Raw genomic sequence first — 16,977 nt, 5'->3', positions numbered from 1 at the left:
AGACTCATAGACTCCTATAGAGACTCTATGAGTCCTATAGAGACTCCCATTCATAAATCCTGCGGACGTGGGAATCGAAACGTTTCGATTCCGCATCTGTCGATTCCCCTCTCCCGCTCCATGGCAACGGCTGAAAGAATCGATGGATCGATTCTCCCCCTCAGTCTGCCCTCACAGAGCGCGGAGTTGCATCAGTGAGGTCACGTGGCCAGCGTATGTCGGGGGCGGAGTTTCACGGGGGAGGGGCCTCACCGCGCGTCACGTCAAGGGCGCCCGCCCCTCAGCCAATAGGTGATGCCGGGACTTCGGCGCCCGAGTTCGATTAACATAATTTATTGCGGCGACGCGCAATATCTGCAAATAAATTAACATAATTCACGCGATAGTTGGCCGGTGTGTAAATTAACATAATTTATGCTATCCGCACAGTGCACGCAATTAACATGCGGCGCTGAATCTTCATAATTTAGTATATTAACATAATTTACGTTATTTACATAATGCGTGGGTTTAACATGCCGGGGTGAATTAACATAACTTATTATATTAACATATTTGTGTTATATTAACATATTTCCCTTCTACGTGGCGGTGACTTTACCTAGAGAACCAAGAATATTAATCCCCTGCAGTCACGACAGCTTTAAATCAAAATATAACAGCTTTAAATCAAAATATAACAGCTTTACATTAACATAATAAATATAATTAACATTATTTTTATATACATTAACATAATTCACCCCGCCCACCACCCCATCGGACGTGGAGATGAACCAATCAGCGAGTCGGATTTGTTGCCGCGCTGAGGAGGGGGCGGTGGTGGGGTGATGCGCGTGACCCGTTACACAACGGCCACGCCCATTTTACCCCCACTACCCCTGCCCCGCCCCACTGTTGATCGCGATGAACCAATCAGCGAGCCGGATTTCTGCAAGTTGGTGAAGGGGGGTGTGGCGTGCGAGTCAGAGCATGGGAGGGGGTGAACCAATCAGCGAGCCGGATTTCTGCAAGTTGGTGAGGGGGGGTGTGGCGTGCGAGTGAGAGCGTGGGAGGGGGTGAACCAATCAGCGAGCCGGAATTTTTTTTGTGAGGGGTAGGAGGTTGTGGGGCGGGGGCAGAGGGGGCGGGTCCGTAGTGACGTCACTCCCCCGCTGTCTATATAAGGAGGAACGCTCCCCACCCCCAGCCCACACAGCATTCGGATCTGCGTGTGAGAAATCCGCAAAGACTCCGTTATCGATTATTTATCGATATTATCGATTGTGATTGCTTACGGTGATTATCTTCAGAGTCGCGTCTATCGTTATAAGAGAGGTAAGCCCTTACCAGAGGCTGAGCTTGCTCCTCCTGACAGGCTTGCAAAGAGAGACTCCGTTATCGATTGTTTATCGATATTATCGATTGTGATTGCTTACGGTGATTATCTTCAGAGTCGCGTCTATCGTTATAAGAGAGGTAAGCCCTCACCAGAGGCTGAGCTTGCTCCTCCTGACAGGCTTGCAAAGAGAGACTACGTTATCGATTTTTTTATCGATATTATCGATTGTGATATCTTGCTGATTAGTGACAGCTGATAACGGTGATTATCTACAGAGTAGTCGTCTATCGTTATAAGAGAGGTAAGTCACCACCAGAGGCTGAGCTTGCTCCTCCTGACAGGCTTGCAAAGAGAGACTCCGTTATCGATTATTTATCGATATTATCGATTGTGATTGCTTGCTGATTAGTGACAGCTGATAACGGTGATTATCTACAGTGTCGCGTCTATCGTTATAAGAGATTTGAAGCCTCGCCAGAGGCTGAGCTTGCTCCTCCCTGACAGGCTTGCAAAGAGAGACTCCGTTATCGATTATTTATCAATATTATCGATTGTGATTGCTTACCGATTAGCATTAACTAGCAGTAAGTAACCACCACATCTCACCAAATCTTTACCATCTTCATCTATCGTCACGAGCGAGGGTCAAGTTGGCAGTGCTGCAAGAGAGAGACTCCGTTATCGATTATTTATCAATATTATCGATTGTGATTGCTTACCGATTAGCATAACTAGCCGTAAGTAACCACCACATCGCACCAAATCTTTACCATCTTCATCTATCGTCACGAGCGAGGGTCAAGTTGGCAGTGCTGCAAGAGAGAGACTCCGTTATCGATTATTTATCAATATTATCGATTGTGATTGCTTACCGATTAGCATAACTAGCAGTAAGTAACCACCACATCGCACCAAATCTTTACCATCTTCATCTATCGTCACGAGCGAGGGTCAAGTTGGCAGTGCTGCAAGAGAGAGACTCCGTTATCGATTATTTATCAATATTATCGATTGTGATTGCTTACCGATTAGCATAACTAGCAGTAAGTAACCACCACATCGCACCAAATCTTTACCATCTTCATCTATCGTCACGAGCGAGGGTCAAGTTGGCAGTGCCGCAAGAGAGAGACTCCGTTATCGATTATTTATCAATATTATCGATTATCGATCGCCAATGGCTGAGACTTAAAAGCTAAAAAAAAACCCCAAGGTCGGCCTTCATCGCCAACGAGGCAGGCGGGGGAAGGCCCCCCCCCCCCCCAAAGGCCCGTTATCGATTATCGATTATTATTATTGATCGGCTAATCGGCGGCGAATGAGAGCCCCTTGGTCGTGTGACGGGGGACGGGCGGCGAATTGTCGACCTCCATCCCGCAGAGTTCCGGCGATGGGAGACCGCCCTAGCCTGCGAGAGGAGGAGGTGGAGGTGGAGAAGGTGGATGAGGTGGAGGAGGTGGAGGATGATGATGAGGAGGTGGAGGAGGTGGTGGAGGTGATCAACTTCGGAGCGGGCCCCTCGAAGCTTCCGCGCCCGGTGAGTTGTGACGGGGGACGGGCGGTGTGGCGGGGGGACGGGGGGACAGGCGGTGAGTTGTGACGGGGGACGGGCGGTGTGGCGGGGGACGGGCGGTGAGTGTGAGACACAGAGACGCACAGACACAGAGACACACAGACACACACAGAGACACACAGAGACAGACACAGAGACAGACACAGAGACAGACACAGAGACAGACACAGACAGACACAGACAGACACAGAGACAGACACAGACAGACACAGAGACAGACACAGACAGACACAGAGACAGACACAGACACAGAGACAGACACAGACACAGACACAGAGACAGACACAGAGACAGACACAGACAGACACAGAGACAGACACAGAGACAGACACAGAGACAGACACAGAGACAGACACAGAGACAGACACAGACAGACACAGAGACAGACACAGACAGACACTCAGAGACACTCAGAGAGAGAGACACACAGAGAGACACACAGAGAGACACACAGAGAGACACACAGAGAGACACACAGAGAGACACACAGAGAGACACACAGAGAGACACACAGAGAGACACACAGAGACAGACACAGAGACAGACACAGACAGACACAGAGACAGACACAGACAGACACAGAGACAGACACAGACAGACACAGACAGACACAGAGACAGACACAGACAGACACAGAGACAGACACAGAGACAGACACAGAGACAGACACAGAGAGACACTCAGAGACACTCAGAGAGAGAGACACACAGAGAGACACACAGAGAGACACACAGAGAGACACACAGAGAGACACAGAGAGAGACACAGAGAGACACACAGAGAGACACACAGAGAGACACACAGAGAGACACAGAGACAGACACAGAGACAGACACAGAGACAGACACAGAGACAGACACAGAGACAGACACAGAGACAGACACAGAGACAGACACAGAGACAGACACAGACACAGACATGCACACAGAGACACACACAGAGACGCACAGAGAGACACAGACACACAGAGAGACACACACAGAGACACACACAGAGACACACACAGAGACACACACAGAGACACACACAGAGAGACACACAGAGAGACACACAGAGAGACACACAGAGAGACACACAGAGACAGACACAGAGACAGACACAGAGACAGACACAGAGACAGACACACAGAGACAGACACACACAGACACAGAGAGACACAGACACAGAGAGACACAGACACAGAGAGACACAGACACAGAGAGACACAGACACAGAGAGACACACAGAGAGACACACAGAGAGACACACAGAGAGACACACAGAGAGACACACAGAGAGACACACAGAGAGACACACAGAGAGACACACAGAGAGACACACAGAGAGACACACACACAGACACACACTCAGAGACACTCAGAGACACTCAGAGAGAGACACAGAGAGACACACACACAGACACAGAGACACACAGAGACACACAGAGACACACACAGAGACACACACACAGAGACACACACAGAGACACACACAGAGACACACACAGAGACACACACAGAGACACACACAGAGACACAGAGACACGCACAGAGACACGCACAGAGACACACAGAGAGAGACACAGAGAGACACTCAAACAGAGACACTCACACAGAGACACTCACACAGAGACACACACACAGAGACACTCACACAGAGACACACACACAGAGACACACACACAGAGACACACACAGAGACACACACAGAGACACTCAGAGACACTCAGAGACACTCAGAGACACTCAGAGACACTCAGAGACACTCAGAGAGAGACACAGAGAGACACACACACAGAAACACACACAGAGACACACACAGAGACACACACAGAGACACACACAGAGACACTCAGAGACACTCAGACACACTCAGAGACACTCAGAGACACTCAGAGAGAGACACAGAGAGACACACACAGACACAGAGACACACAGAGACACACACAGAGACACACACAGAGACACACACAGAGACACACACAGAGACACACACAGAGACACACTCAGAGACACTGAGAGAGAGACACAGAGAGACACTCAAACACAGAGAGACACTCAAACACAGAGACACTCAAACACAGAGACATGCATTTGTGTGTACAGTGTCACGTACAGTTTGTGTGTACAGTGGCACGTACAGTTGTGTGTACAGTGTCACGTGCAGTTGTGTGTACAGTGCCACGTACAGTTTGTGTGTGCAGTGTCACGTGCAGTTGTGTGTACAGTGCCACGTACAGTTTGTGTGTGCAGTGCCACGTACAGTTTGTGTGTACAGTGTAGCATGCGGTGGTGTGTACAGTGCTGTATGTGGCACTGTGTATCTGTGTCTGTGTGTCTCTGTGAGTCTCTGTGGGTGTCTATGAGTCTCTGTGTGTCTCTGTGTGTCTGTGTGTCTCTGTGAGTCTCTGTGGGTGTCTATGAGTCTCTGTGTGTCTCTGTGTGTCTATGTGTCTCTGTGTGTCTTATCTGTGTCTATCTGTGTGTCTCTGTGTGTCTCTGTGTGTATCGCTTTGTCTCTGTGAGTCTCTGTGTGTCTGCGAGTCTCTGTGTCTCTGTGTATCTCTGTGGGTCTCTGTGGGTCTCTGTGAGTCTCTGTGAGTCTCTGTGAATCTCTGTTGGTCTCGTGTGTCTTTGTGAATCTCTGTGTATCTCTGTGGGTCTCTGTGGGTCTCTGTGGGTCTCTGTGTGTATGTGAGTCTCTGTGTGTCTCTGAGTCTCTGTGTGTCTCTGTGTGTCTCTGTGTGTGTCTCTGTGTGTCTCTGTGAGTCTCTGTGTGTCTCTGTGAGTCTCTGTGTGTCTCTGTCAATCTCTGTGTGTCTCTGTGTGTGTCTCTGTGTGTCTCTCTGAGTCTCTGTGTGTCTCTGTGTGTCTCTGAGTCTCTGTGTGTCTGTGTGTCTCTGTGGGTCTCTGTGTCTCTGAGTCTCTGTGTGTCTCTGTGTGTGTCTCTGTGTGTCTCTGTGTGTGTCTCTGTGTGTGTCTCTGTGTGTGTCTCTGTGTGTGTCTCTGTGTGTCTTGCAGGTTCTTCTCCAAGCCCAGAGGGAGATGCTGGACTACCAGGGTCTGGGAATCAGTGTGATGGGTAAGCAACCCTTATCCCTCTTAGTAGAGACTACCTGGGGGAGCTTTGTCTGTGTCTGTGTGACAGCATTTGCCCCTGCAGCACTGCTAGAGGCTACCTGGGGTAGCTTTGTCTGTGTGTGTGTAACAGCACTTGCCCCTACAGCCCTGCTAGAGGCTACCTGGGGGAGCTTTGTCTGTGTGTGTGTAACAGCACTTGCCCCTACAGCACTGCTAGAGGCTACCTGGGGTAGCTTTGTCTGTGTTTGTGTGTCAGCACTTGCCCCTGCAGCCCTGCTAGAGGCTACCTGGGGGAGCTTTGTCTGTATGTAACAGCACTTGCCCCTACAGCCCTGCTAGAGGCTACCTGGGGGAGCTTTGTCTGTGTCTGTGTGTCAGCACTTGCCCCTACAGCCTGCTAGAGGCTACCTGGGGTAGCTTTGTCTGTGTCTGTGTGTCAGCACTTGCCCCTGCACCCCTGCTAGAGGCTACCTGGGGGAGCTTTGTCTGTGTGTAACAGCACTTGCCCCTACAGCACTGCTACAGGCTACCTGGGGTAGCTTTGTCTGTGTTTGTGTGACAGCATTTGCCCCTACAGCCCTGCTAGAGGCTACCTGGGGGAGCTTTGTCTGTGTGTAACAGCACTTGCCCCTACAGCCCTGCTAGAGGCTACCTGGGGGAGCTTTGTCTGTGTCTGACAGCACTTGCCCCTGCAGCCCTGCTAGAGGTTACCTGGGGTAGTTTTGTCTGTGTCTGTGTGTCAGCACTTGCCCCTACAGCACTGCTTGAGGCTACCTGGGGTAGCTTTGTCTGTGTGTGTCAGCACTTGCCCCTACAGCACTGCTAGAGGCTACCTGGGGGAGCTTTGTCTGTGTGTAACAGCACTTGCCCCTGCAGCCCTGCTAGAGGCTACCTGGGGGAGCTTTGTCTGTGTGTAACAGCACTTGCCCCTACAGCCTTCTAGAGGCTACCTGGGGGAGCTTTGTCTGTGTGTAACAGCACTTGCCCCTACAGCCCTGCTAGAGGCTACCTGGGGGAGCTTTGTCTGTGTGGGTGACTGTGTGTGTCTGTATGTGTGTGTGTGTATGTCTGTGTCTGTGTGTGTGTGTCTGTGTGTGTGTCTGTGTGTGTGTGTCTGTGTGTGTGTGTCTGTGTGTGTGTGTCTGTGTGAGTGTCTGTGTGTGTGTGAGTGTGTGTGAGTGTGTGTCTGTGTGTGTGTGTATGTATGTCTGTGTGTCTGTGTGTACGTGTGTCTGTATGTGTGTGTCTGTGTGTGTCTGTGTCTGTGTATGTATGTGTGTGTGTCTGTGTCTTTGTCTGTTTCAGAAATGAGTCACCGATCAGCGGAATTTTCGCGGATTATGAAAAACACCGAGGGATTAATACGTGACTTGCTGTGCGCCTCACACACACAGCCACTCACTCATTCATACAATCACTCACACTCACTCATACACACTCACTCACTCATACAATCACTCACACACACACAGCCACTCACTCATACAATCACTCACACTCACTCATACACTCACTCACACTCACTCACACTCACACACTCATTCATACAGTCACTCACTCACACTCACTCACACACTCACACACTCACTCACACACACAGCCACTCGCTCACACTCACACACTCACTCATACAATCACTCACACACTCACTCATACACACACACTCACTCATACACTCACTCACAGAGCCACTCACTCACTCATTCACTCATACACTCACTCACACACTCATACAGCCACTCACACACTCACTCATACACTCACTCACACTCTCACACTCATTCATACAGCCACTCACTCACTCATTCATACAGCCACTCACTCACACACTCCCTCACACACTCACTCACACACTCACTCACACTCACTCATACACTCACACACTCACTCACTCATACACTCACTCACACACTCACCCACTCACTCACACACTCACTCACACACTCACTCACACACTCACTCACACAGCCACTCACTCATTCACTCATACACTCACTCAGACACTCATACAGCCACTCACACACTCACACACTCACTCACACACTCACTCATACACTCACTCACACTCTCACACTCATTCATACAGCCACTCACTCACACACTCACTCACACACTCACTCACTCACTCATACACTCACTCATACACTCACTTATACACTCACACACACACTACCCACTCACTCACACACTCACTCACACACTCACTCATACACTCACTCACACATCCACTCACACAGCCACTCACTCACTCATTCACCCATACACTCACTCACTCATTCATATACTCACACAGCCACACTCACACACACACTCACACACTCACTCATTCACTCACTCACTCATACACTCACTCACACACTCATTCACACAGCCACTCACACACTCACTCACTCATACACTCACTCACACACTCATTCTCTCAGCCACTCACTCACACAGCCACTCACACACTCACTCACTCATTCAACCACACACTCACTCACTCAGCCACTCACTCATTCACCCATACACTCACTCACTCATTCATATACTCACACAGCCACTCACTCACACACACACTCACACACTCACTCATACACTCACTCACTCATACACTCACTCATTCACACAGCCACTCACACACTCACTCATACACTCACTCACACACTCATTCTCTCAGCCACTCACTCACACTCACTCACACAGCCACTCACACACTCACTCATTCAACCACACACTCACTCACTCAGCCACTTACTCACACTGTGTGTGTCTCTGTATGTGTGTTTCTGTGTGTCTGTGTTTCCGTGTGTCTGTGTGTCTCTGTGTGTGTGTTTGTCTCTGTGTGTGTGTGTGTCTCTGCGTGTGTGTCTCTGTGTGTCTGTGTGTGTGTGTCTCTGAGTGTGTCTCTGTGTGTCTATGTGTGTGTGTCTCTGAGTGTGTCTCTGAGTGTGTCTCTGTGTGTCTCTCTGTGTGTGTCTCTCTGTGTGTGTCTCTCTGTGTGTGTCTCCGTGTGTCTCTGTGACTCTGTGTGTGTGTGTTTATCTGAGTGCCTCTCTGGTCCAGCCAAAACAACCCCCTACCTCCTCGCGGTGCCGGACGGGCAACTCTGTCGTGGACAGTGCTGTGGGGGGAGATCCAATTTTGATTGGCTCCTCCCCTCATGGCGTCTGTGTCCACCACAGGGGCTAAACGGGGGCTCTGGACGGGTGCGAGGGGCTGGTAACCCCTACACCTTCAATAAATTACCACTAAACTACGAATTAAAAATGTAACTAATAAGCTTGTGCCGGAGGCCCCGGGGGGACAGGCGTCTATGACGTCTCCTGGCCAAACCCCAATTGGAGGAGCCAGGAGATTGAATCCTTACCCTGTCTGTACACCTTGGGGTGCGACAGGGATGTCCTCTGGCTCCCCACATTATTTAACATCTATTTCGAACACGTAGTTCGTGAAGCCTTCAATAGCTGTACCGGGGGAATCTCCATTTGGTACAGATATAATGGGAGGCTGATCGATGCCCGGGCGCGGTCAAGGGATGGCTCCCTATTGCTCAACCACGTTATGTATGCTGATGATCTGGTAATAGCTGCTCATTCAGAGGAGGAGTTGGAGACGCTGCTGCTGATACTGGAGCGTGCCACTAAGAGGTGGGGCCTTACCATCAGCCCCACCAAAACTAAGCACCTGCCTGGGTATTTTGTACCATCGGACACTCCACCCCCACAACTCCCAATCGGTGATAGGGCAGTTGTGGAGAGAGTGGAGAGTTTCCCATACCTGGGCAGTGTGCTTATGACCGGCTCCGGTTTAACAGCAGAGGTCTCCGAATCAGTCGAGCAGCAATATCTTTTCATCGGTTGCGTAACGCTGTGTGGAAGCTACCTGGTCTGTCGCTCCGCACTAAGCTTCAGGTCTTCTCGGCCATGGTCATTCCCTCCCTTCTCTACGCTGGCGAAACGTGGACCCCCCTAATGGAACATCTTCGCCGGTTAGAAACATTTAGGCTGGCCTGCCTGCGATCCATCCTGGGTTTAACAAGGCTGGATTGTGTGAGGAGCTCACAAATCCTTGAAAGATCTGGGCAAAGTCTCATCGGTGAGCTCCTCCGGCAGGCAATGCTGCATTGGCTGGGTCATGTAGACTGCATGCCCAGCCACCGCATGCCGAAACAGCTTTTGTTTGGCCGGATTGAGGGGGCTAAGCGGGCGCGGCACGGGCTAGAGAAGAGATGGAGTGATGTGGTACTGGAGGACGTGGAGCTGAGTGGACTTGCCGATGACCGGTACCAGCGGTGTCAAGATCGGCCTCTGTGGAGGAGGCTCGTGAAGGACGCTACTGAGCAGTTGGAGGCAGTCGCCCTCCAACAACAACGGAGGGCGGAGGAGCGACGCTCACAACAACGAGCGGAGCGCCGGGTGGCTAAAGCACAGCAGGTTGGCACAGTAGGGGGCACAGGTGGTGCATCAGCCACTCATCTCAGTCAGTCGACCCGTGGCACCTGGGTCTGCCCCGTGACCTCCTGCCAGCGGGCGTTCGACACTTCACGTGGCCTCAGGGTGCACATAGCCTGGCACAAGCGTCGTGGTGACGTCACCGCCACTTAGTGGTGAATGGCGGTTGTTGTTGTGTCTGTGAGTGTATCTGTGTGTGTGTGTCTGTGTGTGTATCTGTGTGTGTGTGTATCTATCTGTGTGTGTATCTATCTCTGTGTGTGTGTCTCTGTGTGTGCGTGTCACTGTGTGTGTATCTGTGTGTGTGTGTCTGTGTGTGTGTGTCTCTATCTGTGTGTATGCGTGTGTCTATGTGTGTGTATTTATCTGTGTCTGTGTCTCTGTCTGTGTCACTGTGTGTGTGTGTCTCTGTGTCTCTGTGTGTGTCACTCTGTGTGTGTGTCTCTGCGTGTGTGTCACTGCGTGTCTGTGTGTCACTGTGTCTCTGTGTCTCTGCGTGTCTCTCTCTCTCTGCGTGTGTGTGTGTCACTGTGTGTGTGTGTGTCTCTGCGTGTGTGTCACTGTGTGTGTGTGTCTGTGTGTGTGTCTGCGTGTGTGTCACTGTGTGTGTGTGTGTGTCACTGTGTGTCTGTGTGTGTGTGTGTCACTGTGTGTGTCACTGTGTGTGTCACTGTGTGTGTGTGTGTCTCTGTGTGTGTCACTGTGTGTCTGTGTGTCACTGCGTGTCTCTGCGTGTCTCTCTCTGTGCGTGTCTCTCTCTCTCTCTGCGTGTGTGTGTGTGTCACTGTGTGTGTGTCTCTGTGTGTGTGTCTCTGCGTGTGTGTCACTGTGTGTGTGTGTGTGTCACTGTGTGTCTGTGTGTCTGTGTGTGTGTGTCTGTGTGTGTCACTGTGTGTCTGTGTGTCACTGTGTGTGTCTGTGTGTCTCTCTCTCTCTGCGTGTCTCTCTCTGTGCGTGTCTCCACAGGGGCGTCCCCAGCAACTACCGAGTTCTGTTCGCCCAGGGCGGCGGCTCCGGCCAATTCAGCGCCATCCCCCTTAACCTGCTCGGACGCTCTGGCTCAGCGGGTGGTGGTGGTGGCGGTAGTGGTGGTGGTGTTAGTAGTGGCTGTGGTGGTGGCGGTAGCGGTAGTGGTGGTAGTGGTGGTGGTAGTGGCTGTGGTGGTGGTGGTGGTGGTAGTGGTGGTAGTGGTTGTGGTGGTGGTAGTGGAGGTGGTGGTGGTAGTGGTGGTAGTGGTGGTAGTGGTGGTGGTGGTGTTGGCTGTGGTGTTAGCGGTGGTGGTGGTGGTGTTAGCGGTGTTGGTGGCTGTGGTGTTGGTGGTGGTGGTGGTCTTAGCAGTGGTGTTGTAGACTTCATGGTGACTGGGTCGTGGTCCTACAAGGCTGCACAGGAGGCACGCAAGTACGGTGCGGTGCGTCTGGCCCACGAGCCCCTGCAAGAGTACACACGTGGGTGCTGCACTCACTTACACACTTACACACACACAGTGTACACAGTGTACACACTTACACACTTACACACACTTACACACACACACAGTACACACACTTACACACGTGGGTGCTGCATTCACTTACACACTTACACAGTGTACACTTACACACACACTTACACACAGTACACACACACACAGTGTACACACAGTGTACACTTACACACTCACTTACACACTTACACACACAGTACACACACACACAGTGTACACACTTACACACAGTACACTTACACACTTACACACACACTTACACACACACTTACACACTTGCACACACACAGTACACACACAGTACACACACACACAGTACACACACACAGTGTACACACTTACACACACAGTGACACACACAACAACAACAACAACAACCGCCATTCGCCACTAAGTGGCGGTGACGTCACCACGACGCTTGTGCCAGGCTATGTGCACCCTGAGGCCACGTGAAGTGTCGAACGCCCGCTGGCAGGAGGTCACGGGGCAGACCCAGGTGCCACGGGTCGACTGACTGAGATGACTGGCTGATGCACCACCTGTGCCCCCTACTGTGCCAACCTGCTGTGCTTTAGCCACCCGGCGCTCCGCTCGTTGTTGTGAGCATCGCTCCTCCGCCCTCCGTTGTTGTTGGAGGGCGACTGCCTCCAACTGCCCAGTAGCATCCTTCACGAGCCTCCTCCACAGAGGCCGATCTTGACACCGCTGGTACCGGTCATCGGCAAGTCCACTCAGCTCCACGTCCTCCTGTACCACATCACTCCATCTCTTCTCTAGCCCGTGCCGCGCCCGCTTAGCCCCCTCAATCTGGCCAAACAAAAGCTGTTTCGGCATGCGGTGGCTGGGCATGCGGGCTACATGACCCAGCCATCACAGCCTTGCCTTCCGGAGGAGCTCACCGATGGGACCCTGCCCAGATCTTTCAAGGATTTGTGAGCTCCTCACACAATCCAGTCTGGTTAAACCCAGGATGGATCGTAGGCAGGCCAGCCTAAATGTTTCTAACCGGCGAAGATGTTCCATTAGGGGGGTCCACGTTTCGCAAGCGTAGAGAAGGGAGGGAATGACCGTGGCCGAGAAGACCCGAAGCTTAGTGTGGAGCGACAGACCAGGTAGCTTCCACACAGCGTTACGCAACCAATGAAAAGATATTGCCGCTCGACTGATTCGGAGTGAGACCTCTGCTGTTAAACTGGAGCCAGTCATAAGCACACTGCCCAGGTATGGGAAACTCTCCACTCTCTCCACAACTGCCCCATCACCGATTGGGAGTTGTGGGGGTGGAGTGTCCGATGGTACAAAATACCCAGGCAGGTGCTTAGTTTTGGTGGGGCTGATGGTAAGGCCCCACCTCTTAGTGGCACGCTCCAGTCTCAGCAGCTGCGTCTCCAACTCCTCCTCTGACTGAGCAGCTATTACCAAATCATCAGCATACATAACGTTGAGCAATAGGGAGCCATCCCTTGACCGCACCCGGGCATCGATTAGCCTCCCATTATATCTGTACCATATGGAGATTCCCCCGGTACAGCTATTGAAGGCTTCACGAACTACGTGGTCAAAATAGATGTTAAATAATGTGGGAGCCAGAGGACATCCCTGTCGCACCCCAAGGTGTACAGGGAATGGCTCTGACTCCCGGCCACGTAGTTTTACCCGGGCCCGCTCACCATCATGAAGGTCCTTAATGATCGTGAGCAGAGGGTCAGGTACTCCAAAAGCACGAAGAACAACCCAGAGCCCAGGCCTACTGATGGTATCATAGGCCTTGACCAGGTCAATTAAGCAGAGATGTAGGTCTTGTTGGAATTCCCTACACCTCTGCTGTAGCAGACGGACAGAAAATATGGCATCTGTGCAGGACCGCCCTTTCCTGAAACCGCATTGGGGCTCCGCAAGCCTCTCCTCAGCGTGCCTGGCAAGGCGATGCTGAATAATCCTTGCCAGGACCTTTCCCGGCACACTGAGGAGTGAGATGCCCCTGTAGTTGTTACAGTCTGTGCGGTCCCCCTTCTTAAAAAGGGGGACCACCAGGGCATCCTTCCAATCCTGCGGAACCCGTCCAGTGGTCCAGACTGTTGTTATGATGTCATATAGGGCAGTCTGTGCACAAACGCCACCCTCCCTCAGCATTTCGCTTGGGAGATCATCTCTGCCCGCTGCCTTTCCTGGTTTCAGACTCCGGATCGCCTTCAATACTTCCTCAGCAGATGGCACCTCAGCCAGCCACTCACAGGGGGTTACTTCTTCCAATATTTGAGGCACCGCAGCCTCAGCAGGGTTATCCTCACTTTGTGCCACGATGTTTTCCTGGCTGAGGGATTTTCCCTCCCCCAGGACCTCACAGAAATGCTCAGCAAATCTGCGAAGCTGTTCCTGGGGGTCGGAGATTGGATCACCGTTTTTTCCCCTAATGATGGTAATAGGTGTGGAGCTGCAGGTTACTTTTTTGATGGAGTTAAATAGAGATTTGTGATCACGGGCCACTGAGGCAGACTCCATCTCCTCAGCAACCCGCGACCACCACCCATCCTTGCAGCGCCTCACGGCTCTCCGAACCTCCGAGCGAAGGCTGCGGTAAGCCTCCTCATTCTCTGACGTGGGATTCTGTAGCCGATGACAGTGGGCCTGTCGCTTTTTCTCAACCATCCTGAACACCTCCTCTGTCAGCCAGGGTCTCTGGGGAGGTCTGGACCGCGTACCCAAAGCAGCCATTGCAGCTGCATGAGTCACAGTCCTAAACCTCGCCCATTTACCCTCGACATCAGGAGGAGTCGGGGACGATGCCAATCCCAGCCGCAAGCGATGATGAAATTCTCGCTTGCAACTTTCATCAGATAACTGAGACCAGGCCACTTTATGTTGGAATGGGGTCCTGGGTGTACACCCACCACCGGAGTGGAAGAATGGCAGGCGCATCTTACAGATGACTAGTCGATGGTCAGAGGGCAGATCAGCTCCACGGTAGGTCCTGGTGTCAAGGACATGGGCTCGCATTCGCTGGTCCGTCACTATGTAGTCCAGCAGATGTTCTTGCTTGGACCCGGCATGCATCCATGATGTTGTGTGGATGCGCCGATGCCGGAACAGCGTGTTGGTAATTACAAGCCCATGGGCTGCACAAAAATCTAGCAGCCTCCTACCGTTGTTATTGAGCTGATCTGGCCCATGCCCTCCAATCACTCCAGACCAGGTGCCAGTATCATGACCAACTCGGGCATTGAAGTCACCCAACATGATGACTCTATCCCGAGGGGCCACTTTAGCCAGCACCTGTGACAGGAGGTCATAGAAGGCATCTGACTCATCGGCTTTGCCTGCATCCCTCCACGGATGTTCATCTTCGGTGGGGGCATAAGTAACCACGACCACCATTCCTCGCCTCCGGTTGATGGGAAGGCGAGCCCAAAGTAGCCTGGGGCTTACAGCTTCCCACACCTCACCGCCACGCTCCCACGCCCCCTTCATTCTTTTGTTCACAAGAAGACCCACACCCTGTTGTTTGGCAGTCTGCTGCCCCGAGTAGAGGACTGTCCACCCCTCATGGTGGCAGGAGCCAGAGCCGGTCTACCGGACCTCCTGAATGCCGCATAGATCCAGGCGGTACCGGTCCAGCTCCCGACAGAGGAGTGGCAGCCTCTCCTCTGCAGTGAGCGTTCGAACATTCCACGTGGCCACCCGTAGTGGCTTTTCGTTGTTTCTGGAGTAGCCCCGAGGGTAGGTATTCAATCTCCTGGCTCCGCCAATTGGGGTTTGGCCAGGAGACGTCATAGACGCCTGGCCCCCCGGGGCCTCCGGCACAAGCTTATTAGTTACATATTTCAGTTTAATTTGTGGTTTCGTGGTAATTAATTGAAGGTGGAGGGGTTACCAGCCCCTCGCACCCGTCCAGAGCCCCCGTTTAGCCCCTGTGGTGGACATATATGCCATGAGGGGAGGAGCCAATCAAAATTGGATCTCTCCCCACAGCACTGTCCATGACAGAGTTGCCCGTCCGGCACCGCGAGGAGGTAGGGGGTTGTTTTGCCGGACACACAGTACACACACACACAGTACACACACACACACAGTGTACACACAGTACACACACAGTACACACAGTACACACACACAGTACACACACACACAGTGACACACACACACGGTACACACACACACAGTACACACACACACAGTACACACACACAGTGACACACACACAGTGACACACACACACAGACACTGTGTGTGTGTGTCACTGTGTGTGTGTGTGTACTGTGTGTGTGTGTACTGTGTGTGTGAGTGTCTGTGTGTGTGTGTCACTGTGTGTGTGTGTCACTGTGTGTGTGTGTACTGTGTGTGTGTACTGTGTGTACTGTGTGTGTACTGTGTGTGTACTGTGTGTGTACTGTGTGTGTGTGTGTACTGTGTGTGTGTGTGTGCTGTGTGTGTACTGTGTGTGTGTACTGTGTGTGTGTGTACTGTGTGTGTGTGTGTACTGTGTGTGTGTACTGTGTACACTGTGTGTGTGTGTACTGTGTGTGTGTGTACTGTGTGTACACTGTGTGTGTGCTGTGTGTGTACTGTGTATGTACTGTGTACTGTGTGTGTGTACTGTGTGTACACTGTGTGTGTGCTGTGTGTGTGTATGTACTGTGTACTGTGTGTGTGTACTGTGTGTGTGTACTGTGTGTGTGTGTGTGTACTGTGTGTGTGTGTACTGTGTGTGTGTGTGTGTACTGTGTGTGTGTGTGTACTGTGTGTGTGTGTGTGTACTGTGTGTGTGTGTGCACTGTGTGTGTGTGTGTGTGTACTGTGTGTGTGTGTGTAGTGTGTGTGTGTGTGTAGTGTGTGTGTGTGTGTGTAGTGTGTGTGTGTAGTGTGTGTGTGTGTAGTGTGTGTGTACTGTGTGTGTGTGTGTACTGTGTGTGTGTGTGTACTGTGTGTGTGTGTACTGTGTGTGTGTGTACTGTGTGTGTGTGTACTGTGTGTGTGTGTACTGTGTGTGTGTGTAGTGTGTGTGTGTACTGTGTGTGTGTGTACTGTGTGTGTGTACTGTGTGTGTGTAGTGTGTGTGTACTGTGTGTGTGTACTGTGTGTGGTGTGTGTACTGTGTGTGTGTACTG

At 51.8% G+C, this 16,977-nt stretch overlaps 1 protein-coding gene across 3 annotated transcripts in view; it reads left to right on the top strand.

The window, feature by feature from the left end:
* Positions 1 to 1,173: 1,173 nt before the first annotated feature.
* LOC116958488 (phosphoserine aminotransferase) overlaps positions 1,174 to 16,977 on the top strand; it is a 42,034-nt gene continuing 26,230 nt past the window's right edge. The window contains exons 1-5 of one of the 3 annotated variants that reach the window (XM_076056858.1): positions 1,174 to 1,622; positions 2,702 to 2,858; positions 5,894 to 5,954; positions 7,259 to 7,328; positions 11,353 to 11,834. In XM_076056858.1, coding sequence (XP_075912973.1) covers positions 2,712 to 2,858; positions 5,894 to 5,954; positions 7,259 to 7,328; positions 11,353 to 11,834 — 760 coding nt within the window. In that variant the 5' untranslated portion in view covers positions 1,174 to 1,622; positions 2,702 to 2,711. The remainder of the gene's footprint in view (positions 1,623 to 2,701; positions 2,859 to 5,893; positions 5,955 to 7,258; positions 7,329 to 11,352; positions 11,835 to 16,977) is intronic. The other 2 variants (XM_076056857.1, XM_076056859.1) reach the window with 2 other exon arrangements.

This window comes from Petromyzon marinus, chromosome 78, assembly GCF_048934315.1.
Source record: "Petromyzon marinus isolate PM22_M1 ecotype Great Lakes invasive population chromosome 78, UKy_Petmar_22M1.pri1.0, whole genome shotgun sequence".
Lineage (NCBI taxonomy): Eukaryota > Metazoa > Chordata > Hyperoartia > Petromyzontiformes > Petromyzontidae > Petromyzon > Petromyzon marinus.
This window is presented reverse-complemented; position numbering and strand designations above follow the sequence as displayed.